Source organism: Aspergillus candidus (assembly GCF_002847045.1).
Source record: "Aspergillus candidus strain CBS 102.13 unplaced genomic scaffold BDW47scaffold_3, whole genome shotgun sequence".
NCBI lineage: Eukaryota > Fungi > Ascomycota > Eurotiomycetes > Eurotiales > Aspergillaceae > Aspergillus > Aspergillus candidus.
Window position 1 is genome coordinate 288,395 of NW_020194008.1, and position 27,773 is coordinate 316,167.

Consider the following 27,773-nt stretch of genomic DNA (forward strand, 5'->3'; position numbering starts at 1 on the left):
TTTCAATGGGCGCTGAGGCATGTTTCGACATTCGCCACCGTCTCCATGATCAGTTGCATGCTATATAGATTTTGAGGGCACGCATTTGACATCAATGTAACTTAGGCCCCGACCACCTCCATCTATGATAGATTCGAGTAAATCTGGTAATTCTAGAGTATGTCAAGTCAATACGAAAGATGTTGCTGCCTTACTGCCTTAGATAGGCTGCCCGATCCGGCTAGCGTGGGTGGCGGGTCCGAGCGTCTCTGCTCTGGTTTTCTTTGCGCTCTCAAGCAGGTTTTGTTCCATCTTTCCTCTCTGTTTATCCTCTTTTTTCTAAAGAAATTCTTCATCACCTCCATCATGAATCGGATAGGTAGGCTGTCCCTGCCATTGCGACCGCCGGTATGTCTGTTCTGTCAAACTCGGACGACAATCCTTCCCTCTTCGCCGACAGGGCAGGCCATCCGCACCATGGCGACAGGTCGCCGCAAACCCGCCGCTCGAATGGCCCTATCCTCGAATGTCGCGAAAACCTCCTTGAAAGAAAAGCGGTCTGATAGGCGCGGAGCTGGCCCGTTCCAGGGCATGAATCAGACAGACGCCCGGATACGTGGGCCGCCGCGTCCCAGATCATCCGCTGCTTTGAAGCGCTCGGGGGAAAAGGAGGACCCCAAGGAGAAAAGTGACAGTCCGTTGTACAAGGCGTTGAAGATGCAGACGACTTTAGCCCCGATGCCGTACGGCCGTCGCGCGGCGGTCAAGTCCAAAATCGCCGATATCACGAGTTTCGACCAGTTCCCGCTCTTGCCCGTCGTGCGCCACTCGATCTTTGCCCAGGCCCTCCCTGGGATGACGGACGTGACGCCAACTCCGATTCAACGGCTAGCTATTCCGAGTTTGATGGATGCGCCCAAGGGATGGAGGAAAACTCCTAAGGCGGAGAGTGGCGAGTATTCTTACGACCAGTATCTTCTGGCGGCGGAGACGGGGTCGGGGAAAACTCTGGCTTACCTGCTTCCGTTGGTCGATGCTGTCAAGCGACAGGAGGCCGCCGACAAGGAGACCGAGCAACGTGAGGCGGAACAAAAGGCGAAGGAACAGGAAGAGAAATTAAAGAACAACATCTTCGATATCGAACCGGAACCCCCGGCGCTGTCGAATGCCGGTAGACCACGAGCGGTCATCGTGGTGCCCACGTCGGAATTGGTGGCGCAGGTCGCGACCAAAGTGAAAGCATTGGGTCACGCCGTCAAATATCGTTCGGGGGCGATTTCCTCCAACCTGACCCCGCGTCGGATTAAGAACACGCTATTCCATCCGGACGGCATCGATATCCTGGTCACCACGCCACATCTGCTCGCCTCGATCGCCAAAAAGGAGCCTTACGTGCTGAGCCGCGTGAGCCACCTGGTGCTCGATGAAGCTGACTCGCTTTTGGACCGGTCCTTCCTTCCAACGACGACGGAGGTCATCGACAAGGTCACGCCCTCGCTCCGCAAGCTTATTCTTTGCTCGGCGACCATCCCCCGCAGTCTTGATACCCTGCTGCGCAAACGGTACCCGGACATCCAGCGGCTGACTACGCCCAACCTGCACGCGATTCCCCGCCGTGTACAACTTGGTGTGGTCGACATTCAGAAGGACCCCTACCGCGGAAACCGCCAGTTGGCGTGTGCGGACGTGATCTGGTCGATTGGCCGGGCCGGCGACACGGAGCCGAAGGGACCCTTCGACTCGTACATGGACCCCAAGGTCAAGAAGATCATGGTATTCGTCAACGAACGTGACGAGGCGGATGAGATCGCTTCATTTTTGCGACAGAAGGGCATTGAGGCCAGCTCTCTCTCGCGGGATTCCAGCACCCGGTCGCAGGACGAAATCCTCGCGGAGTTCACCGAACAGGCCGTCCAGCCCACCGCTAAGGAGATCATGCAGGCCCAGAAGAAGCGGCGCATGGAAGACGCCATTCCGTTCGAAGACCCGCAATCCGATAACTCTGCGTCCCGATCGCGCACCCTGCCCAACACCCGCGTGCTGGTGACGACCGACATCGCCTCCCGCGGCATCGACACGCTCCCCGTCAAGACGGTGATCCTGTACGACGTCCCTCACAACACGATCGATTTCATCCACCGCTTGGGCCGTCTGGGCCGCATGGGCAAGCGTGGCCGTGCGGTCGTGCTGGTGGGCAAGAAGGACCGGAAGGACGTGGTGCGGGAGGTGCGCGAGGGCATGTTCCGCGGACAGGCGCTGATCTGAGGGGTGGCAACGGCAATCAATGAATGGACTGTATACCGTGGGTGGCGTTGAGGATAGCATAAAACGACAAATACCCATAGATCGCGAGTATCCGAGGGTATGCATATGTATCATATTGTATAATAGACTAGACCAGAACCCATTTTGATCTGCATATCCGGGATAGACTGTGATCTAGGGATTTAACTACTCGTAGAAGATTGAACATGAATTGGCAATGGTTTGCAATTACATGAAGGGGGAGGGGGAGAGAACACAGCATTGAAGGAATAATTTCAATATCATCAACTAGATTCCACTTTATCTATTTATTAATACAGTTCGACCGCCCCCAAATACTACTCATCCACAATTCTTTCCAACCATAATAGACATTTTCCATTAAATAACAAAAGAAAATAGGAATGATCGATCAATCACTCATAGCCCTCTCCTCCAACAACTGCACCGCATTTTTCAACTCCCTGATGCGCTGACCCACCCGCCTCTTCACCTCCTGCTGCACCTCCGGCTCCACTTCTGCCGGATCAAACTGCGTGCTCACCAGCCGACCAGACTCGTCCGCATCCTCTCCCTTCTGCTGTTGCTCAGAGGTATTTCCAGGCGGCGACTGCTGTCTTTCCGAGGTAGGCGTCGTGTACAGCGCGTAGACACTCAGGAGGTCGTTGAGGGCATCGCGGGCAGATTCGCGGTCCGAGGCGGCGTAGATGGTTGCGCTGTCGGTGCTGTCTGTTGCGATTTCGAATTCGTCTTTGGCGGTTTCGTAGCTGTTCCAGATTTGAGGTTAGTTTCTTGCATGTGTCTCTCTTGGTTGGGGTTATATATATTTTGCTTGGGTGGTGGTTGAGAGCATATAGGGGACAGGAGGAGGGAGACGGACAGTTCTTGGATTTCTTCAATGATAAGGTCACCTTGGCTTTTTCCGCTTGCGGTTGTTGCAAGGGTTCTAGTAGTGTGGGCTGTGGGAGCTTGTCGGGATCGAGAGCCTAGGTAGTGGGTGCGTGGAGGGTTTGTCCGGGAGAGGGAGACGGCGTGGCTCAGACTGCGGAGTGGCTTGGGGGAGAGGGCGATGCGCGGAACAGAATGGAGGAGCCGCAAGGAGGGACGCGTAAGAACTTGTGGGGATCGAAGAGCAAGCATATTGATTCAATGGCTTCAAGATGAATGGATGGACATGAGGTGTTTGAAAGTGGTGTGGTTGTTGGTTTGGTATACAGGAGACAGGAGGATGACGTCGTTTTCCGGTCTTATCTAATCGGAGTGCCGTGTTTGCCGTCTTTATCTGGTTTGCACAGTTTGTCTGAATTGTGAGTGGTGGCGATGAATAAGAATGCATGGGATGGATTAATGAATGGAACGGTCGGATCTGACGCTCGTCTCAGATTGATCATTGTTCCCTTTGTCCTGACTCTTCTCTCTGTTCTCAACGTCCACCCTTGTATTGATTGATTGACTGACTGTGTTTTTGAAATCTATTCTTTATCTCGAATCCACCAGTCAAGGTCTATCCTTTCCGCTCCAGTTGATCCCCCCCTGATAGTTTCTTGGCGGTTTCGGGCTCGATACTGGTCGCCTAAGGCTGGGAACAATTAATTCACTTGCCGCGTCCCCACGTCATCTTGAACTTTCTGCCTTTTTCTTTCGTGTCTGTTCGTTTTTACTCTTGATCGCCTAGCCCAGTCTGATCTGTCCTATGGCTCGTGGGCGGTTTATGTTCGACAGCTATTAATTCCACTATCCCCCGTCTGGTCTTGATTCCGAGATAGCCGTCCTTGACCAGCTGCACGGTATCAGCACAAGATGGCGCAGGTCGACCCGTATGAGGAACCGGGCTACCGAGCCGAGGACAGCAACGAGAAGTCCGAAAACAAGAAGCCAAAGTGTACGCATGCTCTTGAGCAATTGTTTCGGTCGCGTGCTCGGTTTGGACCGACTGCGATCCCCCCAAAGATTGTGATCATGAAGCTGACCAGGTCCCGCCACCGGTAGACAATGACTTTGCGCAACAGCGGCTCAAGGCCTTCCAGTAAGCCCGAGCCTCACAGCCGGATCTCTGCGGGGGAATCTCTTCTAATCGCGATGTCCAGGCCCATGCTGACCCCGAAGACGGTGCTCCCCGTCTTCTTCTCTCTCGCCATCTTCTTTTCGCCCCTGGGGGGAGTTCTGTTGTGGGGCAGCAATACGGTATGCTATCCCCTCTTGCGGTCCACCGACGTCAATGAGTCTATGTTATGACGGTCTAACGCTCTATATCTTTGTGCTCCAGGTCCAAGAGATTCAGATCAACTACACGGACTGCCTGCACCAGGCGCCCGCCGCGCCCGACTTCTCGCCGATGCCCAAGGACAATTTCGCCCTGTCCTTCGGAGCCAAACAATCGTTCGCGCCCATTTGGCAACACGACAATACGACCACGCCGAAGAAGTGCACCTTGCGATTCGACATCCCGGATACCATGGGACCGCCGGTGTTCCTCTATTATCAGTTGACCAACTTCTACCAGAACCACCGCAAATACACCAAGTCCCTCAACATCGAGCAGTTGAATGGCGATTGGGTGAGCAACAAGACCATCAACGGCGGAACGCTGAAGTGCGATCCCGCCAAGTCGGTGGACCTGGACTGCGAGACGGGCAAGGCGTACTACCCGGCGGGGGCGATTGCCAACTCCATGTTCAACGACACCTTCGACAGCCCGCAGCGGGTGGACCGCACCGGCCACATCACGGGCGAGTATCCCATGACGAACAAGGGCATCGCCTGGAAGAGCGACCGGGAGCAGTTCAAACCCACCAAGTACAAGAACTGGGAGGTGGTGCCGCCCCGGAACTGGGTCGAGCGCTATCCAGGCGGCGTGTATACCGACGAGCACCCCATCCCGAACCTCCAGGAGTGGGAGGAGTTCCACGTGTGGATGCGAACGGCCGCGCTGCCGAACTTCAGTAAGCTGGCGCTGCGGAATGACGACGTCGCCCTGACGCCGGGTACCTATGAGCTGGAGATTGGATACCGTACGTTTGATCTGATCCCTTCCAGTGTTTGCTAGACAAGACAGGTTATGCTAACGATGAGTAGGATTTCCCGTCATTCCTTACGAAGGGACCAAGTCGATCCTCCTTACGACGCGGACGGTGGTGGGCGGCAAGAACTCATTCGCGGGGATTGCCTACGTGGCGGTCGGGGCGCTGTGTTGCTTGGTGGGCGTCGTGTTCACCCTGACGGCAGTTCTGCGCCCGCGGAAGGTGGGTGATGACCAGTATCTGTCGTGGAACAGACACAGATAGTGTTGTATATATGTTGATTTTTTGGTGATCTACTGGGAGTTACGACGGGATTGGATTTTTTTTTTCTTTTCTTCTTTTCTTCTTCCATCTCTTGTTGATTGATGATTATTTTTTTTCTATTTGTCGGGAGATTGTTGTGATATATTGGATTGAACTCGTTGATTTAAACCAGAGTAACCATGTAGTCCTTCACGTCCCCTGAGCAGTATATTATAGCTGTAGGTATGGAAGAACCTCAACCTCCATATACATGCCCACTCTCGATGCCTCAGGCCAGAACCACGTCATGGCAAGCATACACAACCCATTCCAATCCGATAGAATCAAATTGCCCCAAATTGGATGGTGATAGGCGGGGACATTGCAGCATCGCCCGGGGTAGACCAGCCGAAGCCGATCCATCCACGAGAACTGACACAGACGAACGCCATCTCTTCATCTTGGATTTAGTTGTGTGAGAAGAAAAAGAGAAGAAGAAGAGACGGTGGGAATCCCGTGATGACGCGCGTTTTAAGTCCAGGAGTGGAAAAACCGGAGTTCCGAGGGTCGGAGACGCCATACCCGATTGAGGCTAGCGTGGTGGCTTTCCGCGGGCAACTGATTCCCCGACATCACAGAAGCCCGTGATTCCGATCCAGCAAGGAACCTGTGGGTGCTGCTATCTATCTAGCTTCTTGTCTCCGGATTCTTTCCTTCTTCTCTACCCCTCTCACTTCTACTTCCTCCTCTCCCCTACTTCTCCCCCCCCCCCCCCTTCGATTTCATTGTTATTAGGTGTCTATTCAGTCACCATGCTCGGTCGTTGTAGTCGACATGCGGCGCGGTTGATCCCGCGGGCCGCAAGCTCTCTCCCCTCGCATCTCCGCCCCGTCTCCGCCGCCATCGCCAGACCTGCTTCGCAATTGCGGAGTGTATCCTCCAACAGTGATGGACAACAACATGTGCGCATCGTCCCTGGCAAGCCCGGTGGGAATGGTATCGGAATCCCGGCTGACTGACGTCGTTGTAGCTGCTCTCCGCACACCTCCAGGAAGAGGACCCCACCATCTACCAGATTCTCCAGAAGGTAGGTCATATCCTTCCCATGTACCCTCAATGGCTCCGGCGGTAGTTGGAAATGGTGGGATCTTGTGTGTGCTGACGTTGCGATGCTCGACAGGAGAAAAAACGTCAGAAGCACTTCATTAACCTGATCCCGTCGGAGAACTTCACATCGCAAGCCGTTCTCGATGCCTTGGGGAGTGTGATGCAGAGTGAGCTTCTTCCTTTCCCACTCTGTGGTCTGTCTCGCTAGAACAGTGCTAATTGTTGTAGACAAGTACTCCGAGGGGTATCCCGGCGCCCGGTACTACGGTGGAAACGAGCACATTGACGAGTCGGAGCGTCTCTGCCAACAGCGTGCCTTGGAGACTTTCCGTCTCTCCCCGGAGGAATGGGGCGTGAACGTGCAGCGTAAGTCCATCGGAGAAAACCGAGGGTGATGAGATTGGAGGAGGATCAAACTAATGTAAATCCAGCGCTGTCGGGCTCGCCCGCCAACTTGTATGCCATCTCCGCCCTGCTCAACACCCACGACCGTCTCATGGGCCTCGACCTGCCCCACGGCGGTCATCTGTCGCACGGCTACCAGACCCCGACCAAGAAGATCTCCTTCATCTCCAAGTACTTCGAGACCTTCCCCTACCGTCTCGATGAGTCGACGGGGCTCATTGACTACGACGCCCTCCAGAAGAACGCCATGCTCTACCGCCCCAAGCTCATCATCGCCGGTACCTCGGCCTACAGCCGTCTGATTGACTACCCCCGCTTCCGCGAGATCGCCGACGCCTCCGGCGCCTATCTCATGAGCGACATGGCGCACATCTCGGGCCTGGTCGCCGCCGGCGTGGTCCCCTCCCCCTTCAACTCCTCCGACGTCGTGACCACCACGACCCACAAGTCGCTGCGCGGTCCCCGCGGTGCCATGATCTTCTTCCGCAAGGGTGTCCGCCGGACGGACAAGAAGGGTAACCCGGAGATGTACGACCTGGAGAACCCCATCAACGCCTCCGTCTTCCCCGGCCACCAGGGCGGGCCCCACAACCACACCATCACGGCGCTGGCCGTGGCCCTGAAGCAGGCGCAGTCGACCGAGTTCAAGGCCTACCAGGAGACCGTCCTGTCCAACGCCAAGGCCCTGGCTGACCGCCTCGGCAACCCGCTCAACAACGGCGGCCTCGGCTACAACGTCGTGTCCGGCGGCACCGACAACCACCTGGTGCTGGTCGACCTCAAGAACCGCGGCGTTGACGGCGCCCGCGTGGAGCGCGTTCTGGAGCTGTGCGGTGTGGCCAGCAACAAGAACACCGTGCCCGGAGACAAGTCGGCCCTCAAGCCCGGCGGTCTGCGTCTGGGCACCCCGGCCATGACCACCCGCGGCTTCCAGCCCGAGGACTTCCGCCGCGTGGCGGACATTGTCGACCGGGCCGTCATCATCACGCAGAAGCTGGACAAGGCCGCGCGCGAGAGTGCCGCCTCCCAGGGCGTGAAGAACCCGGGCACCGTCAAGGCGTTCCTGAACTACCTGGGCGAGGGTGAGGAAATTTCGGACATTGTGCTCCTGCGACAGGAGGTGGAGGACTGGGTTGGCACCTTCAGCCTGCCGTGGAAGGACGAGTAAAAAGACCGGCACTACTTAGATTTTGATGTTTCGGGCGGTGTTTTGTTCACGATATCTGTTTGATGACCCTTTCAAGTTTTTTTTTTTTTTTTTCATTTATTTGAATCACTATGTATGTATGCATGTACCGTAGAGGACAATCCATTGGACTTCAACATGTCCTATACCTATATCAAACTGGGACTTTCCATCAGTAGTGCCTGAGTCAGGATCAACCCAGATGGGAAACCTCCGATAACGGCCCGTCGGGCTTGGCATTTCTGCCCCAGGATTGCCAATCGACGGGCGTTTATTCGCCTTCGCGTTTTTTCTCCTCCGCCTTTCTTTTCTTCTCTGGCATCAGTTCCTCATATTATCCAACCATCTATCCGGCTGGCTGGTCACAATGACAGTATGTTCAATTCTCTCTTGGATCCGTCAATCATATTTTAACCCGCTCTAGTCACGATTATTGCCATCCGGTGGCCGGACGTTCTTGCGCCACGGCCCCGTCCCTAGCAACTTCCAACGCCGTGCCTTTGCCTCGACGCGCCTGTACTTCTCCGATGTCTTCCACTCGCAGCTGGATGATCCGGCATCCGCCGCCCTGTACTCGTCGCTGCAGACCTCCCGCGCCGTCCCGCAGACCCTGACCGAAAAGATCGTCCAGCGGTACTCCGTGGGCCTGGCCCAGGACAAGTTCGTTAAGTCGGGCGACTATGTCACCATCTCGCCGCACCGGGTTATGACGCACGATAATTCGTGGCCCGTCGCGCTGAAGTTCATGTCCATCGGCGCCTCCAAGCTGCACAACCCGGACCAGATCGTCATGACGCTCGACCACGACGTCCAGAACAAATCGGACAAGAACCTGCAGAAGTACCGTCAGATCGAGGAGTTCGCCAAGCAGCACGGGGTGGAGTTCTATCCCGCGGGGCGAGGCATCGGACATCAGATCATGGTGGAGGAGGGATTCGCGTGGCCGGGCACCCTGGTGGTCGCGTCGGACAGCCACAGCAACATGTACGGCGGCGTCGGCTGCTTGGGTACCCCGATCGTGCGGACCGACGGCGCCAGTATCTGGGCCACGGGTAAGACGTGGTGGCAGATCCCGCCGGTGGCCAAGGTTACCCTGACGGGGCTCTTGCCCCCGGGCGTCACGGGCAAGGACGTGATCGTGGCGCTCTGCGGCCTGTTCGACAAGGACGACGTGCTGAACCACGCGATTGAGTTCACCGGTTCGGAGGAGACCATGGCCAGTCTGCCCGTGGACGACCGGCTGACGATCGCCAACATGACCACCGAGTGGGGCGCGCTGTCCGGCCTGTTCCCCATCGACGGCATCCTCCAGGGCTGGCTGAAGGGCAAGGCCACCACAGCCGCCATGGGTCTGGCCGACGGGCCCTTCAAAACGCTGGCGGCCGAGCGGTTCACCCACCCGATTCTCGACCAGCTGTTCAGCAACCCGCTGACGGCCGACAAGGGTGCCAAGTACGCCAAGGAGCTCTTCCTGGACCTCTCGACGCTGTCGCCGTACGTGTCGGGGCCCAACTCGGTGAAGGTGGCCACGCCGCTGAAGGAGCTGGAGGCCCAGAACATCAAGGTCAACAAGGCCTACCTGGTGTCGTGCACCAACTCGCGCGCGTCCGACATCGCGGCCGCCGCGAAGGTGTTCAAGGAAGCCGCGGAGAAGAACGGCGGCACGGTGCCCAAGATCGCGGACGGCGTGCAGTTCTACATCGCGGCCGCCTCCATCCCGGAGCAGCTGGCCGCTGAGGGCGCCGGCGACTGGCAGACCCTGCTTGAGGCGGGCGCCACTCCCCTTCCCGCGGGCTGCGGGCCCTGCATCGGACTGGGCACGGGCCTGCTGGAGCCTGGCGAGGTCGGCATCAGCGCGTCGAACCGCAACTTTAAGGGCCGCATGGGCAGCACCGACGCCAAGGCCTACCTGGGTAGCCCCGAGGTGGTCGCCGCCAGCGCGCTGAGTGGCACGTTGAGCGGTCCGGGCTGGTACCAGACCCCCGAGGGGTGGACGGGTGTGGTCCGCGGCGAGGGTGACGGCATCCGCGAGGAGGACCGCATGCTCACGATGGAAGAAGCCCTGGAGAAGGTCCTCGGCCAGATGGACGACCTGGTCGCCGACGGGGAGAAGAAGTTCGCTCCTGCAGAGGAGGCCGCGGAGGACGCCGCCGCCAACGACGAGGGCTTAACACAAGTGTACCCGGGCTTCCCTGAGTCCGTGTCAGGCGAGATCGTCTTCTGCGACGCCGACAACATCAACACCGACGGTATCTACCCCGGCAAGTACACCTACCAGGACAACGTGCCGGAGGAAACCATGGCCGAGGTATGCATGTCCAACTACGACGCGACATTCTCCTCGATCGCCAAGGAGGGCGACATCCTGGTGACCGGATTCAACTTCGGCTGCGGCAGCTCGCGCGAGCAGGCCGCGACGGCCATCCTGGCGAAGCGCATCCCGCTCGTCGTGGCCGGCAGCTTCGGCAACATCTTCTCGCGCAACAGCATCAACAACGCCCTGATGGGTCTGGAAGTGCCGCGGCTGATCAGCCGGCTGCGCGAGAGCTTCGGTGCGGACCAGCAGGCTACGCGACGCACGGGATGGATTCTCACCTGGGACGTGCGACGCAGCCGTATCGAGATCCAGGAGGGCCCGAACGGACCCAAGTGGTCGCATAAGGTTGGCGAGCTGCCGCCTAATGTGCAGGAGATTATTGCCAAGGGCGGGTTGGAGAAGTGGGTGAAGAATGCGATTGATGCTTAGTGCTTAGCTTGCTTGGCTCTGCTTTGCCTGATACGTACTCAGCCCATTGCTTCATATCCCGCACCGAGGTCCCCTTGTCAATGCTTAGCCGCACTGAGTCCCCTCGTCAATGTTGAACAGTGCTGGGCTCCGCAAACCTGATTATACCCACGCCGTGCCGTTGTCTGCACTGTTTCTTTGTCATTTCGAGCTGGGGTTGATTGATTGTTGACTGGATTGGGATTCGGCTGTTCATCTTGTAGACTACGGCTTTAGATGATTCATGTATATATAGATAGATTAAAAGTCTGACTAGAGATTTGATCCTGTTTATTTCCGCATAGTAAGTACTGTTCCATGCTCAAATCCGTAGACGGTTGGGTGGGTTGGGATTAGTACATTATGTACTACTTCTTTTTCTCTTCCCCTTCTTCATCTTCCCAACTCCACCCCGGATTCCTTCTCTCGGGTATCCTAGCAAATGCTTTGTGTTTCTGTTTCTGATCTGGTGATCTACATCGAGAATATCTTCTCCCATGAATCAGGCTCGCATGTCGATCTGTGTCGCAAGGCCACTGGCGAGCCTTAATTTCAAAGCTTACTATGCCTTGCTCCGAGCTGATGCACCCTGCTTTTAGGAGAGTTCTAAGATTTTACTTATAAGATTCGTTATTGGACACTTCGTCAATGACGTTCGTTTTAGCTGTGGCTGAGCCGTCATGATCTTCGTCTGACGCGACCCACCGATGAACTGGCCCATTCATCTGAAGCGGCGATCATGGATTCATTTAAAGATGCCCAATCTGCAAGCACTTACAGCAACTCAGACAGGTATTCATAATTGTATTCTCATGCCCCGTCTGAGGATCGTGAAGGGCCTCGCCGCGGGTGTCGGTCTTGCCTCGGAGAGCATAACAGCGTACAGAGCCAAAGATCGATCAGAGGGGACCTTGCCTGAGAGATCGGAAGACAATTATGTTCAGACTCAGACCGGCGACCCCCATTCCGACGAAGAATGGGAGCTCGACGAAGCGCAGGATGAGTTGCTACCGACAACACAACCCCACCCAGCACCAACAACCACCAACATCGACCAGCTAGCCACCTGGTTCACCCACGCCTACCCTTTTCATACATCCCCATCGACCGTGAAACTCCCCTGCCCGGTGGTCCTCCCCCAGAGACGGCCAGGAAACCGTCAGCGCGGGTTCGTCAAAGCGTACGCCCCTGTCTTGGAAGACGTCGGGATCAGCCAGGCCATGTTCCTCGACTTCCTGGAGACGGCGAACCGTGCCAGCACGGCGAGCCCGTGGCTGAACGCGATCAACTTTGCGGCTTTTGCGGGGATGGCGTTTCCGATGGGGATTGGCATGGCGGTTGCGGTTGCGATTCAGAAGGCTACCAAGGCGCTGATTGAGGTGGAGGGAAGGAGAAAGTAGGCCGTCTCTTTTCTGGCAGCGGCAGTGGCGGTACGGTATAGTTGACTGTCTATCCAGATCGAATACGTTCTTTGATAAAATCAATGAGCAGGTATTTCGCCCTCGAGGCTTATACTGTCTCGTCATGACGTACAACCCCGACTCAACTTCTGCCTCCGTCACGGTCCACCTTGACATGGCTGCAACGGTGTCCACGGCAGTGACTAGTCATGAAGCAGCCGGTATCCTGCAGAAAGGCAAGCAGCGGTTCAAGCCGTCTGACGGCAAGACGTGCGAAATTCCCGAATGCGCCCCGTTGACCTTTCCGAGGCTGGACGAGCTCCATAGAGAAGACGGTAACTTCGCGCATGCCCAACCGCAAGGACGCAAGGATTTCATCGCGAACTATCTCGACAAGAGGGCACAGGTGTCGTTTGTACGTTTTTGTTTCTTCCCCTTCTGCTCCAGTAAGTATAGCCAATTCTCTAACTACGAGCAGGCAATGGACAACCCCGACAACGCCCTCTCCCAGGCCCCCCCACCGACATTCACATCCCGATACGCCGACCCAAGTCACCCCGCCAGCAGTGGATCGCTGATCTCCCTCGTGACAGGGGGACACATCACAGACGATGATATCCGGCGCGGAGGCCGTGGTCGACGGCTGTTGGAGGAGCGACGACACCGGCAGACGGGCGCGCTAGGGCTTTTGCCGCGGCGGGAGGATCGAGGGAACGTCGTTCCTGTGGGAGGGATCCTGTCAGGGGTGAGGAAGGTGCTTCAAACTGTATGTTATGTTTTCGGGCTAGAAGCCTAGATTGTGACTGGATTGTGAGTTTGCTGACAGATGGTGTAGGGAGTTTTGTATTTAATGGTTGTGAATATGCCTTCTGGGGAGGAGATGGCTGCTGCGAGGGAGATGGTGAATTCTGATTGTTGATTATTTTGTTCATTTATTAGATTATGATTGTGCTCAAATCCTTTCTATTTGTTTTTCTCTCTCTCTCTCTCTCTCTCTGTGTGTGTGTGTGTGTGTGTGTGTGTGTGTGTGTCTTATAGACGCTACTATACCTGTAGATGTACATGCGTGGTTTCTTGACCTTAACTGTTGAAATGAATTTATTCCAATCCTTCCAATAGAGATTAATTCAATACAAAATAATATCAAAAAGTATAGGCAAAGAGCTCCAAATACAGACAATTTAGTAGTGTGATATTGTGGAAGTGGAGTGATGTTGTGTTGATCGACAAGTCACTGGATCTGGAATGTCACGATCCTCATGACTCAGAAATCTGACTCTTCCTCCACCTCCTTTTTTGCATCTTCCTCATACTTCATTCCTTCTATATAATATCCACCCCGTACGTGAGTCGTTCGACTGACTACGGTCTATGACCAGGCCTATCGCTATCCGAACCCCCACGATGCAGATCCACCAGGTCGGTCTTCCCCGCATTGTACTAATCAGTCATCCTACTAACCATGGTACGTCTGGCCAGCTCTACACCTATCCCATCAAATCCCTTCGCGGGATCGAAGTCCCCGATGCGCGTCTGACATCCACGGGCTTTGAATATGACCGTCGATTTATGCTACTCAAAGTCATCGAGGGAGACGATGGCGTCGAAACCCTGAAGAACATGCACGTGCCTCATTTCCCCGAGATGGGCCTCTTCACCACCGACATCGTCTTTCCCTCAGCCGACGGGAAACGCGACGGCAAGGTCATCGTGCGACATCACCCACCCGGCGTCGATGACGATGACGACTCGCGCGTCAGCACCCTCGAGATCCCACTCACCCCGGAAGTCAAAGGGCTGGAGCCGCTGGACATCTTGATGCACTCGAGTCCAACCAAAGGATACAACATGGGTAGCGCGTACAATGACTGGTTCAGCGCGTGTTTCGGATATCGCGTGGTGCTAGCGTACCTGGGCCCGCACTCGCGGCGCGTACTGGGGAGCTTTCCTCCCGGCAAGAGCGCCGCGCACCGCGAGTCGGCGCCGCCGCCGGTGTCGACGTGGTCGCTAGCTGTCCTGGCGGGCGTGACTCTCGCGCTGAACCTAGTCGGCCCATCGGGGTCTTCGTGGGCGGACGCGTCGGCGTGGCCCAAACTGGCGGCGACGGCGGGCGCCGTGCTGCTGTCGAGCTTGCTGGGTCGCTATGTCTCATCGCACGGGGGCAAGCGCAAGGAGGAGAAGATCACCTTCGCCGACGTCGCGCCGTATCTGCTCGTGTCGGAGGCATCGGTCGATGATCTGTCCGGGCGCTTTCAGGGCGATGTCCAGATGGACGTGACCAAGTTCCGGCCTAATATCGTAGTGTCCGGGGTGGAGAAGCCGTTCGAGGAGGACTACTGGGCGGAGCTGTCGGTGGGGGACGGGCCGGCCCGGCTGCTGCTGACGGCGAACTGCATCCGGTGCTCGAGCATCAATGTCGACTACGACACGGGGAAGATGGGCACGGGGGAGACGGGGACGGCCCTGAAGAAGCTCATGAGAGACCGCCGGGTGGACCGGGGCGCGAAGTGGAACCCGGTGTTTGGACGGTATACCTTTTTGGACCGGGGGTCGGAGAACATGCGGATACGCCGGGGAGACGCAGTGACGGTGTTGCGGAGGGCGGCGGAGCGGGAGATTTGCGGTGAGTTCTCTATGATCTATACGGCTGGTATGATGGGGACTGACATGCTACAAGATTGGCCTGGGATGGGGCAGCCTGTCACAGCGTAGATGGACTGAATCGGACTACTTATAGCTCAAGTGTGGGGATATATCTGTAGCAGTGGTCTTTTGAAGCACATACATAGAATGAACATGCCAAGACATGCAGTACTCGTCGATTAGCAATCAACAACCCCTCATCTTTCCTCTGACATCCATCACTCTCGTCAATCTAGTATTAGTATCAAAAGATAACAACATCATCATGAGTGAATTCCCTCCAGCCTCCCTCCGCCCCCTCATCCAAGAAGTCTTCGAGCTCCTTCGCGAACGGAAAGAAACCGTCTCCGTCGCAGAAACGGTACTTCCCCTCCCCCTCCTCTGCCCCGCGATAACTTCCATCACCAACTGACCATCAATCTGTATACTTATGTAGGCCGCAGGAGGACTCACCTCCGCCTGTCTCCTCTCCAGCCCAGGCGCCTCATCCATCTACAAAGGCGGTCTAACCGTACGCCTCCAATATACACCCTCCCTACCATCCGCACACACTAAGCACAGCCAGGTCTACACCCTCGAATCCCGCCTCGCCTTCGCCGGCTGGACCCCCGCCCACATCGAGCGCTACCAAGGCCCAACGCCGGAAATCGTCGCCGGACTAGCGGAGCATGTCCGCGGCGTGCTCGGCTCGACCTATACCGTGAGCGAGAGCGGCACTGCGGGTCCTACGGGAGGGACGACTCGGAATCGCACGCCGTATGTTCATCTCCTTGCCCTTTCGCGCTCCATGCGCTATACTGATAGACGGATAAACGGGAAGCTGACGGATAGATGTGGGGTCTAGCGGGTACGTGGCTGTGGCGGTCGCGACGGCGCAAGGGACGTATACGCGGGAGGAGAACACGGGAAGTGCGGATCGCGAGGCGAATATGGTTGCTTTTGTGAGAGTGGGGTTGACGCTGTTGCGGGATGTGATGCTGGGGAGGGTTGCGAGTCTGTAACAGTATAGACAGCGGACCTCGGTCCTAGTAGCGGAACGGCACAATAATCACCCGCCAGGATCTAATCGATCTCCGATGCCGGATGTTTTTCTTCTCTTTCCTCCTCCTACCTTCAGTCTGTGACTCTTAACGCTCAGGACATCATGGCTGCTGCTCGTACCCTCCGTATTGGTATTTCTCCTAATCTCCTTGATATAGATATGTTCAATCGTTAATGCAGTGCAGGTCTCATCCCCGGTGACGGCATTGGCCGTGAGGTCATCCCGGTACGACCCAGACCGACATCCCACCGCATATAAGGAATTTGACCCGCTAATATCTGCAGGCCGGTCGTCGCGTCCTCGAGTCGCTGCCCGCCTCGCTGAACCTCAAGTTCAGCTTCGTCGACCTGGACGCCGGCTTCGACACCTTCAACCGCACCGGCACGGCCCTCCCCGACAAGACGGTCGACACGCTCAAGAAGGAGTGCGATGGTGCTCTCTTCGGAGCTGTCAGGTACGTCCTTTCCCCGTGTACATATATATCAACATCTCATACTGACAAAGATCAGCTCCCCCAGCACCAAAGTCGCCGGGTACTCCTCCCCCATCGTCGCCCTGCGCAAGAAGCTCGACCTGTACGCCAACGTGCGCCCCGTGAAGACCACCACCGGCAGCAGCGGCACCACGCCCATCGACCTGGTCATCGTGCGCGAAAACACCGAAGACCTCTACGTCAAGGAGGAAAAGACCTACGAGACCCCCAACGGCAAAGTCGCCGAGGCCATCAAGCGCATCTCCGAGGGCGCCTCCTCCCGCATCGCCACCATCGCCGGCGAGATCGCCCTCCGCCGCCAGAAGATCCGCGATGTCGGCCCCGCCCCCCCTCTCCGCCCCAACCCCATGGTGACCATCACGCACAAGTCCAACGTGCTGTCCCAGACGGACGGGCTCTTCCGCGAGGTCTCGCGACGGGCTCTGGCCGCCGAGCGCTTCAGCTCCGTCTCCGTCGAGGAGCAGATCGTCGACTCCATGGTGTACAAGCTGTTCCGCCAGCCCGAGTACTACGACGTGATCGTCGCGCCCAACCTGTACGGCGACATCCTGTCCGACGGCGCCGCCGCGCTGGTCGGCAGTCTGGGTCTGGTGCCGTCCGCTAACGTCGGCGATGGCTTCGCCATCGGCGAGCCCTGCCACGGCAGCGCCCCGGACATCGAGGGCAAGGGCATCGCTAACCCCATTGCCACCCTGCGCAGTGTGGCTCTCATGCTGGAGTTCCTGGGTGAGGAGACCGCCGCTGCGAAGATCTACGCCGCTGTCGATGGCAACCTTGACGAGGCCAAGTTCCTCTCGCCTGATATGGGCGGTAAGGCTACCACTCAGCAGGTGCTGGATGATGTGCTGAAGCGGTTGTAATTGCCCTCTCTTTGCTGTACTGTAGATGGGGTAAATAGCGAGGAAGATGAGTTGTATAGATAGATAAAAGTGATTGATTGATTGATCATTTCATTTCCATTTTATTTCCATTTATCTCCATCTTATTTCCTTCTGAAGTCGACTCCAACTTCTTAGTCTATCATCTGTCTACTGCTATCTTCTATGTCATCCTTGTAATCTCTCTCTTTTTTGTTGACTCAAACACTCCCTCAAAGCTTAAAGTTTTAGAAACAAAAGAATAACCCAGTAAATAAATAGTAACTAATACACGATCAATGGTATATTTATAAAAATATCATAATAAATAATAAGAAACAGGAGAGAAAAAGACGAATAGAGAAACGAAAGAAGAAAAAAACCGCTCCCATGAACGCCCTATGCAATACTAAGTATTATGTTGAATAGGTAGGTTCCGTATCCTTGTTTGTTGAACTTGATCGATCGACTATCCATTCATCCTTATTCTTTCCATGCTGTCCAGTGGGAGAAGGAAAATGATAAGAAAAACATGGATATCGACCGATCAAGAAGAATGAAAAGTGCATATCATCGTTCTGCTTTTTTTTTTGTTGTTGTTGTTGTTCCATTACATCCGTCGTCATGATTTGGAGGCAACCTGGGGAGATAGTGGGATGAAGATCACTGCTTGATATCAACATACCCCAGCTTCTCTCCAACCCGAACCGTCTGTCCCTTCTCAATAGCCCAGTTCCAGCCGCCCTCGCGCTCACCGCCGTCCCAGCCCTGTTCGAAGGAGCGGCGATGGCCCATAGGGGCCTCAAAGACGAGCACGATGGAGCTACCCAGCTGGAACCCGCCCATTTCCTCACCCCGCTGCAGCGGGTGGCCGCCGAGGGTGCGGCTCGCGTGCAGGTAAGTGGCCTCCACGAAGCCAGGGTACTGCTCGCCGCGCTTGGCGGCCAGGAGGGCGGCCATGTCGGCGGCGGTGTCGGTCGTCAGGCTGTTAGTACGCAGCTCGGAGTCGAAGTTGACCTTGATGGATCCGACGTTGGTGGCGCCGACGGGCGTGTAGCTGAAGAAACCCCAGCGCCAGCGGCCGAGCAGGACGACGCGCTCGTTGAGCGTGAACAGCCCCGGAAGATGTTTCTGCAGGTAGGGCGACACCGAGTAGAGCTCGCCGGCGAAGTGGCGCCGGCTCTCGACCACCCACGACACGGGCGAGTGGAACCGGTGGTAGTCGCCGGGTGCGAGGTAGATGACCACGTAGTAGAGAGCGTTGTTGGTGGCCGGCTGCGGGGCGTACCACGGCGTGCCGTCGCCGCGGGCGAGATCCTCGCGGACTTCCGCTTCGGCGGCCGCGCGGGGCTCGGTCGACGCGTCCATCGAGGCGGAGCGTTTGCGGGCGCCGTGGGAATCACCAGCCAGGAGGGCCGGGAGGGTGTACGAGATGCCGTTCATCTGGGCGAATTCCTCGTCGGCCAGCATGTCGGCCGCGTCCTTCTGGGGCGGCTCCGCCTGGTGGTCCGAGAACTTCTTGGTGTGGTCGGCGCGGGACGGCGTGGCGGCGCCCAGAAGCGCGTCCAAGCTGTACGTCACGCCCTTGACCTGCTCGACTTCCCCGCGCTCGATCAACCCGAACTGCAGGATGCGTCCGTCTGACGGAGACAGGATGGCGCGCGGGTCCGGGTCGAGCGGACGCACGCCGGGCTTGAGCTTGCGGTAGAAGAAGGCGGCCAGGTTGGGGTAGGTGTGCAGGTCGGGCTCGGCAACTTCATCCAGGTTGACGCCAAACGCCCACGAGTACAGCTTGAAGCCCGGCACGCGCAAATAATATGGGAGCGGCAGCTCGTTGAAGCGGCCCCAGAGTCGCGAGATGGCCTTGAGCGGCAGCGTCGACATGATCTGTACCTGCCATGGTCCGCTGGGCCGGATGCGCTGCCGCGGCGGCGGCTTGGAGAACTCATAGCCCTCGCCCTCCTCCTCGCGGATGCGCCGTTCCCGCTCAGCCCGTTGTGATTTGTAAAATTGGAGGATGCCGAGCAGACCAATACCCAGGCCGATGGGGATCGGGTACCATTCGACCTTGGTGGTGCGGAGGGCAAAGCGGAGGCGGGAGCCAAAGTTCCCGCGTGACTTGTAGTTCTGGTAGTATTGCTGCTGCTGCTGATATTGCTGGTGTTGGCGGTTGTGTTGTTGTTGTTGATGGTCGGATTTCCAGGACGTCGAGAAGTGCCTCACGGTGGTCGCTTTGCGTTCCCCGGAGGCGGAGCTGGTGTAGGAAGATACCATCTTCACTGAACCGGATCGCACCCCGGATGGGACGACAGCAGGAGGGTAGCGTCGAAGAAGTAGCGAACGGGCGGAGAGGCACGCGGACATGATCGGGGGAGGGGAAGGGAGGGGAGGGAAGGAAAAGACCAGGAATCAGTGCCGGGACATCATACCCGGTGGAGAAAGCTGTTGGGACGGATTTGATTCGAAGAAATGACGGATCGACATGCACAACGAGAATAAGTCGCAGCAACGGGCCTAAGCAAAACAAGATGAAAAGACGAGAAAAAAGACCGGCGCACAGGACCCTAAAGGGGAGAAGAAACTTGAAGCTATTCCCAATCGAGTGCGGGCGGCGGACGATCATCCGAGACATCTCACCGCCTCTTCTGCCGGCAGAACATTTCTTGCATTGTGAGTCAGCCATTTATGTTGTCCCATTCATTTGGTATATACGCGAAAAAAAAAAAAAAAGTGGCCATGGTGCATGCGTATCACATTATTCTAGGACTATATCGTCACGTCTATCATCATCATGCAGGGACATTAAACTAGTACACCTCCAGCACGTAACGCTCCTCATCCTTCAGCTTCTCGATCTCCTTGCGCGTCTCCACCTTCTTGCCCCGGCCCTTGGCCTCGGTGGCAATCGCCTCCTCCAGCACCTCCGTGACGTCGGGAACGGGCCAGGTCGGGCCACACAGGTAGAAGGCACCCTCCTCGCGGATGTACGCGTCGACGATCTCCGGCAAGCTCTGGCGCATGCGGTCCTGGATGTAGATCTTCTCCGGCTGGTCACGCGAGAAGGCCCGGCCCAGCAGGGTGATGACACCCGCCTCCTGGTAGGCCTCCCACTCCTCGCCGTAGCAGTACTCCTCGCGTTGGTGACGCGAGCCCATGTACAGCAGGACGGCACCGATCTCCTTGCCCTGCGCCTTTTCGAGGGCGCGGTGCTGCACGAACGCCCGGAAGGGCGCCAGACCGGTACCCAGGCCCGCCATGATGAGCGGCTGGGTCGACCGCGGCGGCAGCTTCATCACGCTGGGCTTGACGCTGACGGTGATCGGGCTGCCGGGACGCAGGCCGCTGAGGTAGCGGGTGGCCTGGCCGAAGCGGTCGCGACCCTGGGGGTCGGTCCAGGTGACGGCGACGATCATCAGGGCCACCGAGTTGGGTGTCACCTTCTGGCACGAGGCGATCGAGTACTCGCGACGCTTCAGCGGGCTGACGATGCGGACCAGGTTGTGGAAATCCGGCTTGGCTGAGGGGTACTGCAGCAAGACGTCCGCGTAGGTGATGGTGTCCACCTCAGCGCGGCGCTTGAACTCCTCGGCGCCGGCAGGGCCGCCCAGCGTGAGCAGGTCCTGCTGCTCCTTGGGGTCCGCGGCGAACTCGGCCAGGGTCTCGTAGAAGCGCTTGGGCGGGCGACCGAAGATGTCGAGGTTCTGGACGAGCGCCTGGTAGACCGTGCGGTTCTCCAGGACGTCCGCGTCCTCGCGGCTCGGCACCTCGACCACGTCGTCGGCGTTGAGCCCGTAGAACTGGATGAACTCCTCGACATCCTTGGGATTGTTCTCGGAGTGCACACCCAGGGCCTCGCCGATATCGTACTTGAGCCCCGAGTCGCCGAGGTCGAACTCGATGTGGAAGATGTTGCGGTCGTAGGTCTCGGGCGTCAGCCGGCGGTTCTCCTTGACGTGGACGGTGAAGGTCTGGATGGCCTGGTCCGGCCGGAGCACCGTCTGCGTGCCGAAGGCCTCCTTGAAGGCCAGACCCTTGGCGGCGGTCTGCCAGTCCTTGAGCAGGGTGGGCGGCTCGGTCTCGGACTTGTCGAAAGACACGAAGCTGTTGGCCGAGAGGTCCTTGGGCAGCTGGGGCGCCTGGAAGCCCTCCTCGGGGGTCTTCCACGCCTCGGGGGTGTCGAACTTGCGCAGCGTCTTCTCCAGGTCATTGCTGGCGGTCTGAAGGCTCTCGGCGTTGCCAACGATCGAGCCCAGCTTCTGCAGGACGGCGCTCTCCTGAGCAGGCAGGGCCACCCGGAGGAACGCGGTCTGGACAACCGGGGACTCGGCAGAAGCCTCGATGGCCGACGGGTCGACGATGTACAGCGAGATGCCGCGCTCGGCAACCGCCAGGCGGAAAGCGGCGGGGAGCTTCTTCTCCAGCTCATCGTCCTTGACGCCCGGGGCATTGACGATGACCTTCCCGTTCTCCTTGACGGACGCCAGGACATCCACATCGCGCAGCAGACTGATGTCGCCCACGTAGGCGGTGTCGGCCGCCGTGACGGCGTAGGGGGCATCCAGAGTTTTGGCGCTCTTGCGGATGTCCACGCGGATGGCGCCGCCCTGGACCAAGTTGTCATGGGCCTGGCTCGTGGTGACATTGCTGGCGGAATCCGTTGCCAGGGCCTGGGCGAGCGTGGCGGCGGCATCGGCGGAGCGGGAAGAGTCGACGTCCCAGAACGAATACTCCTGCACGCTGGCGGGGTCGAGGAGCTGCAGGGGCGTGGTCTGGCTATCAACCTGCACAATGGGCTTCTCGACGAAGAGCTGGAAGGCGGCCGCGGTGCTGATCAGATCCCAGCGCTGGGCACGAGGGTACTTGATGTCGACACACGCCGGCGTGTGTTCGCGACCAGTGGCAAAGGTAAGGGCCGCGAGGACATCCTCATACAGCGCCGAGCGGACACCGGACTCCTGCACCGCCTGTGCGGTGTCCACCTGACCGAGCACACCAACGGTCTTGACGGACTGGGGCAGCACACGGAGGAATTCCTCCTCCACGAAGGGGCGGTACACACGGACGTTGATCACACCCACATGCACGCCGTCCTTGGCCAGAGAGCGGGCGACCTGAGCGGTCATCGACGCTTCGACGGTGCCGAAGGCCACCAGGACAGCCACGGGCTCGGCATGGCCGTGGTACTCGAAGAGGCCATAGTCGGTGCCCAGTTCGCCATTCAGCGACTGCAGCAACTCCAACAGCTTGCCCTGGGCGTCCAGGTGACGGCTGCGGGAGTCCTCCAGGGTTTTGCGGACGGTCTCATAGGTGCGCGACAGACCCGCCTGATCCAAGACGTCGATGACCCGAGTATTCTCCCGACCCACCCGAACACCATCATAGATGTGCAGGGAAGGCAGCACGGAGGCCAGCAGCGTCGTCAACAGCGCCATGTGCTGGGTCTCGTGGACGGAGGCACTGGACACCAGACCGAGGCCCAACTCTTCAGCCAGAGACAGGGCGGAGGCATAATCGGAGACCAGGCCCTCCTCACCGGCATAGTCGACGGCGGCGACGTGCGCGGCGACGGGGCTGGCGACGGAGTACAGGAGGGACAGCTGCTCCAGGGCGGAGCGCATGAAGGGGAGCGTGGCAGATGACGCGACGATGCCCTGCGGCACATGGCGTTTCTTCAGGTCGAAATCTTGGGAAAAGAGGTAGCCGAGGGCGATGTTGCCGGCGCCATGGCGGGTTTCCATGGCGCTCAACGCAGGCGCCTCGCCGTTGGCGTTCAGGTCCTTGTTGGTGGCCCACTCACGGAGAGCGACATCCAAATCGAAGGACTCGGGGGAGTAAGAAAAGATCTTGTCACTCAGGACGTACGCGACTTGCTGGACGAGGTTCTGGGCGGTTGTATAGGTGGGCCCGCCCAGGGCAGACAGGGCTTGAGAGGAGGAGCCCATTGTGAATTCTTGTCCTGATACCGGGGGGAAAAGAACCGATATCACCAGAGAGAAGACAAGAAGCAATGAAGATAAGAAAGAAGACAGAGAGAGAGGGGAATGGTCATCAAATCGAGGGGACTGCCGGGGGAAGTATAGAAAAACCCCAGGCACCCCGTCCCGATGCGGACTAGTGTGGATCACGCAATTCTTGATCGTGCAAGATTTCACGGCAGAATCCCCACCGCCTCCGCTCTCGGGCGAGATGACTCAGCGGCCCTCGATGGTGTGCTTCGCTGCCTGAGGCAGTCATTCCCGGTTATTGCCTGAGGCATGGGGTGCAGTATACTTTTGTGCCGAGGCAGTAGGTTTCGCTCAGTGAGGCCCGTGCTGCCCAAGTCATGATGGGACGCAGAACAGAGGCCGACCAGACCATTCCACAGTACAGAAAACAAGCCCAGAGGAAGAATAGGTCTCATTCATTTCTGTAATCTGTACATCAGCCCTGTCAGCACAGGACAACACAGCATACCACACCGACCCGATCCACGCAAGGCCACCATGCCCATGATTCTCTATACCGGTTCTTCTTCTTAGCCACAACTCTTACACTCCGGCCCTCGAACATCGTCTACTCGGCCAATTCGTCGCGGTCCAAACCCCCCCGGTCCGCCTGGACCGCCGCCGCCGCCGCCGCTACCACCACCACCGCTACTTCCACCCCAGCGAGATCGCGTATTCGATCGATTCGGCGAGCTGACGACGTTGAACTTGGAGTTTTGGGCGGCGCTGTAGGGGTCGAACTGCGGTGGGGTTAGCAGGTGCTCAGGAGGTCGAAAACAAAACAGCGCGGTTGACTCGACGTGAGACGATGGTCAGGCTTGAGTAGGTGATGAGAACATACAGAAAATAGGCTCACGAAGTAGAGGCCAAAGAAGACATAGATGCTCTCGACGAAGCGGGAGAGACGGACGGTCAGTGGGGGTCTGGGGAGACAGTTAGTATGGGTTCGCGTTCAGTCCAGAGATTGAAGGACGGAGGCGTACTTGTCCAGAACCTGCCCGTTGGACATGTAGAGGTTGTTTGGTTTCGACGCCATAATGCCAATAGACAGTCTGATAGTGTGGAAATCAAAAGCTGAGGATCGTTCTCGATGCAGACTACAGAGCACAGGGTGAGCTGACGGGGAGAATGATGTCGATGTGGAGATGGCACGTGACGGGTGATCTAGCGCCCGAGACCCATCCCGGTCTAGCCTGTCCTGGTCAAACCCAGTCGGTCTCTACTGGACCTCACTGCTTGGGCGTCCAATTTCTACTGTCACTATGGACTTGTCTATTCACATAAATTCTTGGCGTTAAACATCTTCTATCCTATCTATTGTCTGTCTGAATATACTACTTGGCAGCTTTTGAACTATCGTGCTAGTTTATCTTCACAATCGGTGCAAATTGGCTAGACTAGTCAACGGAGCAATATATATATTTCAATCCTCCTCTGGGATGGTGGTACACGAGGTTAAATAGAGTTGTTACGGATGAGAGGGAAAAAAAAAAAAAAGATATGTATATACAAGCTGCGCTATGAGTGTGGTATTAGTTTTCCAAAATATATACATCAAAATACAAGCGCTATTCTCCTCCTATCAAGTCCATCCATCCAATCTCCCGACGCCCGGCCAGTATATGCACCCATGCAGATCGTCAATCGTAAACACCTATATCATAAGCAAAACCGCCCTTTACTCCCTGTCCTGTGTCGTTACCGCCGTGTCCAAAACCCGCAGCTCGTCGAGTCCCCGGAACCCCTCCTCGACCGTCCATTTCTGATCGCCCGGGTGGTGCAGCACGTGGCAACTGGCCCCGACAACCAACAAGCCCGGCGGGCGGGATCCCTCTGCTTCGAAAGCCAGACAGACGTCTTCCAAAGTAGACCGGATCACGCGCTGGTCGCTGCACGAGGCACGTTCAATGATGGCGCATGGGGTGTCCTTGGGCCAGGGCATCCGGGGACGCGCTCCCTCAGGCACGGTGACCAGAGACTCGATGAGGGCCGACAGCCGGTGCAGCGCCATGAGGAACACCACCGTCTGGGTGGAAACGTAGGTGGGGGGTTCTGGCGCTGCGCCCTTACGCCCGGTACCGGTGCAGATCAACACCTGGTCCGCGACCCCGCGGTGCGTGGCCGGGATGTCCGCGAAGAGCGACGCGCTCAGCGCGCTGGTGATGCCCGGAAGCACCACGGGTGGGTAGCCCTGGGCGCGGAAGAAATCAAACTCCTCCCCACCACGTCCGTAAAGATACGGGTCGCCCTGCTTGAGCCGTAGCACCTGACGTCCCTGTCGCAGGGCTTCCAGGCCCATCTGCAGGAATTCCTCCTGGGCCTGGTCCGCGTTCCCGGGAAACTTCCGTGCGATGCGCACCTCGGTGCGGCGCGGGATCAGTTCTAGAACCGGCGCAGGTACCAGCTTATCCGCCAGGATGAGGTCTGCCCCTTGGATGGCGTTGTGGGTGGCGCGGGTCAGCAGATCGGGGTCTCCTGGACCCGAGCCGGCCAGGATAATCTTGCCCTGGCGTTGGAGGACTGCATTGTCACTGGCCAAGTCGGTACTCGATTTCCCCGACGAGTATGCATCCAAGATCGCATCGATGTCCGCGTCGGTGATGTTGGCTAGTTTCCCAAGCGGCCAATACTCGCAGATTTGGGACAACCAGCGCATGCGCCGGGTCTTGGCGGCCGTCACGTCGTCTGGGGTGACAAGCGTGTTGAAGGTATGTTTCTGGCCCGTTGCATCATCATCGTCATCCTCCAGAGGATCGTCGCACAACCCGGCGGCGTAGTCCTCCGCCCACAGACGGCGTCTCGCGGCGCCCAGCCGGTCGATGGCTGCCCCCAGATTTGGGGGGAGTGACGAGGCGACTACTCGCCGTAAACGGGATGCCAGCTTGCAGCCTCTCCCGGATGTCGTGATGCCGACGTGAAGGGGCCCGTCCGTGTGAGTAGCGAGCAGGCTGAAGGTGCAGAGATCAGGGGCATCGGTGACGTTGACGGGGATGCGCAACCGTCGACAGAGCTTGGAGATGTGTGGGCGCAAGGAATTGTTGCCATCAAGGGTGACAAAGACCATATCGACGACATGGTCGACCTCTTCCCGACCCAGGGTGGTCAGGTCGCTGTCATCGAAGTCTCTCTGGAACCACCGCACGGAGCCATTGTCGATCCGTTCTGCAAGGGTGGGCTGTAACCGATCGGTGGCCGGGGCGATCAGAATAGGATGTGCGCCAGCCTCGAGACTCTTAGCTACGCGCACAGCAGCCAAGGGGGTTGCTCCGATGATCAGATGGGTTTGGGAGACGACATTGGTGGCCGTCAAGAGCGGTGCTGGTGTGGTATCACTTGAGTCTTTCATGGTGTTGCCAGTCTGGACCTTTCCAGTCTGGAAGTTTGATACGACTTTGAATCCAACCGTATTCAAGACCGATCCAGGGCTATGCAGGTTTAAATAATGCAAGAAGAGGTAGAAGAGGCAGAAGAATTTCGAGGGGCGGTTGATGATCAGATCGTTATCAGTTCGAGATGATCCAAACCTCCGCGGAGATGCTTCAATCGGCCACGCCTGATTGGATGAGGCCGCGATAAGGATGGACGTTGTTGCGATAAGGTTTCAGTGCAATGACCAATATGAAAAAAGATACGGACGAGATTATGAACGTGATTCCCTAGGTTTATTTATAAGGAATGCAGATAAAGAGAGGCAGAGAGAGGCAAAGAGAGGCAGAGAAGATGTTTCTATAGAAGTTCCTGCCTGGGGCTTTTCTACAAATTCCCCAAAGCGGTTAAAGCGAAATGGCGTGATCATGGTGTGTGCAGGAACACAGATGAGTCAGCACCTTAATATTCATCACGTGCTTATACCCTGTCAAGGACTCGATATCATGTGACCTACATGTACCCTGAACGGAGTCAGAACGAGGGAGTGCGAAACCTGGCTTCCTGGGCTCCTGGGCGATGTTTCAGATGAATGTGGAATACACCTTCAGCCCCCACCAGTTACACCAGGTTTCGTCAGGTTACGGTGAAATGGGGATGGCATGTCTCAAAATGAATCAGGCACAGATTCGATTCGGTCATCCACTTCTTTGTTCGGCGACAGAGCCACGAGTCCACAAAGAACGGCCCACATTGGCAATGAAGATGGTTGGGCTTCGACGGAATAGATGTAATAGATGCAACCATGGTGACGAGTGCCATACTATTACCGTTCGGATGGATAGAGAGGCTGGGAGCAGGATGACTCCGAGTAAGTAGAGTGAACATGGCCGTCGGATATAGATCACCAGCAAGAGTTCGTGATTCCCGACTTCCCCAATACAGAATATTGTAGCGAGCCAGGAATACAGAGCTAGACAAAACCTTTGCTAGATGGGCCAGACCACGGAACCAGCGTC

At 57.4% G+C, this 27,773-nt stretch overlaps 12 protein-coding genes across 12 annotated transcripts; 7 read left to right on the top strand and 5 right to left on the bottom strand.

Annotated features, from left to right (window-relative positions):
• Positions 1–330: 330 nt before the first annotated feature.
• On the top strand, positions 331–2,377 carry mrh4 (ATP-dependent RNA helicase MRH4). Its single transcript, XM_024820675.1, has one exon. It carries the CDS (start codon positions 346–348, stop codon positions 2,242–2,244), a length of 1,899 nt encoding a protein of 632 aa, XP_024675827.1. The 5' UTR covers positions 331–345; the 3' UTR covers positions 2,245–2,377.
• A 140-nt stretch (positions 2,378–2,517) lies between these two features.
• BDW47DRAFT_98613 (uncharacterized protein) lies at positions 2,518–3,436 on the bottom strand (the record flags this gene model as incomplete). The annotated part of the gene is made up of 2 exons (XM_024820676.1): positions 3,127–3,436; positions 2,518–3,013 (listed from the first exon to the last, which is right to left on the bottom strand). Coding segments are annotated over exons 1-2 (611 nt in total), but the record flags the coding sequence as incomplete, so codon positions are not given.
• A 192-nt stretch (positions 3,437–3,628) lies between these two features.
• Positions 3,629–5,954, top strand: BDW47DRAFT_98615 (CDC50/LEM3 family protein). The gene is made up of 5 exons (XM_024820677.1): positions 3,629–4,126; positions 4,234–4,270; positions 4,332–4,428; positions 4,511–5,255; positions 5,320–5,954. The coding sequence occupies exons 1-5, from the start codon at positions 4,045–4,047 to the stop codon at positions 5,526–5,528; spliced, it is 1,170 nt and encodes a 389-aa protein (XP_024675829.1). The 5' UTR covers positions 3,629–4,044; the 3' UTR covers positions 5,529–5,954.
• A 323-nt stretch (positions 5,955–6,277) lies between these two features.
• On the top strand, positions 6,278–8,280 carry BDW47DRAFT_98618 (serine hydroxymethyltransferase). Its single transcript, XM_024820678.1, has 5 exons — positions 6,278–6,469; positions 6,538–6,594; positions 6,688–6,781; positions 6,843–6,980; positions 7,046–8,280. The coding sequence occupies exons 1-5, from the start codon at positions 6,320–6,322 to the stop codon at positions 8,185–8,187; spliced, it is 1,581 nt and encodes a 526-aa protein (XP_024675830.1). The 5' UTR covers positions 6,278–6,319; the 3' UTR covers positions 8,188–8,280.
• A 258-nt stretch (positions 8,281–8,538) lies between these two features.
• Positions 8,539–11,234, top strand: lysF (homoaconitase LysF). The gene is made up of 2 exons (XM_024820679.1): positions 8,539–8,578; positions 8,630–11,234. The coding sequence occupies exons 1-2, from the start codon at positions 8,573–8,575 to the stop codon at positions 10,949–10,951; spliced, it is 2,328 nt and encodes a 775-aa protein (XP_024675831.1). The 5' UTR covers positions 8,539–8,572; the 3' UTR covers positions 10,952–11,234.
• A 2,407-nt stretch (positions 11,235–13,641) lies between these two features.
• Positions 13,642–15,221, top strand: BDW47DRAFT_41845 (MOSC domain protein). Its single transcript, XM_024818982.1, has 2 exons — positions 13,642–13,788; positions 13,849–15,221. The coding sequence occupies exons 1-2, from the start codon at positions 13,741–13,743 to the stop codon at positions 15,079–15,081; spliced, it is 1,281 nt and encodes a 426-aa protein (XP_024675832.1). The 5' UTR covers positions 13,642–13,740; the 3' UTR covers positions 15,082–15,221.
• A 56-nt stretch (positions 15,222–15,277) lies between these two features.
• Positions 15,278–16,013, top strand: BDW47DRAFT_122271 (CinA family protein; the record flags this gene model as incomplete). The annotated part of the gene is made up of 4 exons (XM_024815811.1): positions 15,278–15,373; positions 15,449–15,523; positions 15,578–15,768; positions 15,857–16,013. 4 exons carry the CDS (start codon positions 15,278–15,280, stop codon positions 16,011–16,013), a joined length of 519 nt encoding a protein of 172 aa, XP_024675833.1.
• A 143-nt stretch (positions 16,014–16,156) lies between these two features.
• lysB (homoisocitrate dehydrogenase lysB) lies at positions 16,157–17,407 on the top strand (the record flags this gene model as incomplete). Its single annotated transcript, XM_024815812.1, has 4 exons — positions 16,157–16,184; positions 16,239–16,279; positions 16,339–16,508; positions 16,564–17,407. 4 exons carry the CDS (start codon positions 16,157–16,159, stop codon positions 17,405–17,407), a joined length of 1,083 nt encoding a protein of 360 aa, XP_024675834.1.
• Positions 17,408–17,666: 259 nt separating this feature from the next.
• On the bottom strand, positions 17,667–19,918 carry BDW47DRAFT_41851 (phosphatidylserine decarboxylase 1). The gene has a single exon (XM_024818983.1). It carries the CDS (start codon positions 19,766–19,768, stop codon positions 18,068–18,070), a length of 1,701 nt encoding a protein of 566 aa, XP_024675835.1. The 5' UTR covers positions 19,769–19,918; the 3' UTR covers positions 17,667–18,067.
• A 220-nt stretch (positions 19,919–20,138) lies between these two features.
• Positions 20,139–23,632, bottom strand: BDW47DRAFT_41862 (sulfite reductase subunit alpha). Its single transcript, XM_024818984.1, has one exon. The coding sequence runs from the start codon at positions 23,344–23,346 to the stop codon at positions 20,212–20,214; it is 3,135 nt and encodes a 1,044-aa protein (XP_024675836.1). The 5' UTR covers positions 23,347–23,632; the 3' UTR covers positions 20,139–20,211.
• Positions 23,633–23,918: 286 nt separating this feature from the next.
• On the bottom strand, positions 23,919–24,424 carry BDW47DRAFT_122275 (uncharacterized protein; the record flags this gene model as incomplete). Its single annotated transcript, XM_024815813.1, has 3 exons — positions 23,919–24,128; positions 24,230–24,311; positions 24,372–24,424. 3 exons carry the CDS (start codon positions 24,422–24,424, stop codon positions 23,919–23,921), a joined length of 345 nt encoding a protein of 114 aa, XP_024675837.1.
• Positions 24,425–24,895: 471 nt separating this feature from the next.
• On the bottom strand, positions 24,896–27,037 carry BDW47DRAFT_98629 (putative siroheme synthase). The gene has a single exon (XM_024820680.1). It carries the CDS (start codon positions 26,732–26,734, stop codon positions 25,067–25,069), a length of 1,668 nt encoding a protein of 555 aa, XP_024675838.1. The 5' UTR covers positions 26,735–27,037; the 3' UTR covers positions 24,896–25,066.
• Between the last annotated feature and the right edge of the window lie 736 nt (positions 27,038–27,773).

Coding starts and splice junctions, on each gene's coding strand:
- mrh4 (XM_024820675.1), top strand. CDS start 346: ATGAATCGGATAGGTAGGCTGTCCCTGCCATTGCGACCGCCGGTATGT.
- BDW47DRAFT_98615 (XM_024820677.1), top strand. CDS start 4,045: ATGGCGCAGGTCGACCCGTATGAGGAACCGGGCTACCGAGCCGAGGAC. Junction 4,127..4,233: donor CGAAAACAAGAAGCCAAAGT/GTACGCATGCTC, acceptor CGCCACCGGTAG/ACAATGACTTTGCGCAACAG. Junction 4,429..4,510: donor TGTTGTGGGGCAGCAATACG/GTATGCTATCCC, acceptor TTTGTGCTCCAG/GTCCAAGAGATTCAGATCAA.
- BDW47DRAFT_98618 (XM_024820678.1), top strand. CDS start 6,320: ATGCTCGGTCGTTGTAGTCGACATGCGGCGCGGTTGATCCCGCGGGCC. Junction 6,595..6,687: donor TCTACCAGATTCTCCAGAAG/GTAGGTCATATC, acceptor GATGCTCGACAG/GAGAAAAAACGTCAGAAGCA. Junction 6,981..7,045: donor ATGGGGCGTGAACGTGCAGC/GTAAGTCCATCG, acceptor ATGTAAATCCAG/CGCTGTCGGGCTCGCCCGCC.
- BDW47DRAFT_41845 (XM_024818982.1), top strand. CDS start 13,741: ATGACCAGGCCTATCGCTATCCGAACCCCCACGATGCAGATCCACCAG. Junction 13,789..13,848: donor CCACGATGCAGATCCACCAG/GTCGGTCTTCCC, acceptor ACGTCTGGCCAG/CTCTACACCTATCCCATCAA.
- BDW47DRAFT_41851 (XM_024818983.1), bottom strand. CDS start 19,768: ATGTCCGCGTGCCTCTCCGCCCGTTCGCTACTTCTTCGACGCTACCCT.
- BDW47DRAFT_41862 (XM_024818984.1), bottom strand. CDS start 23,346: ATGGGCTCCTCCTCTCAAGCCCTGTCTGCCCTGGGCGGGCCCACCTAT.
- BDW47DRAFT_98629 (XM_024820680.1), bottom strand. CDS start 26,734: ATGAAAGACTCAAGTGATACCACACCAGCACCGCTCTTGACGGCCACC.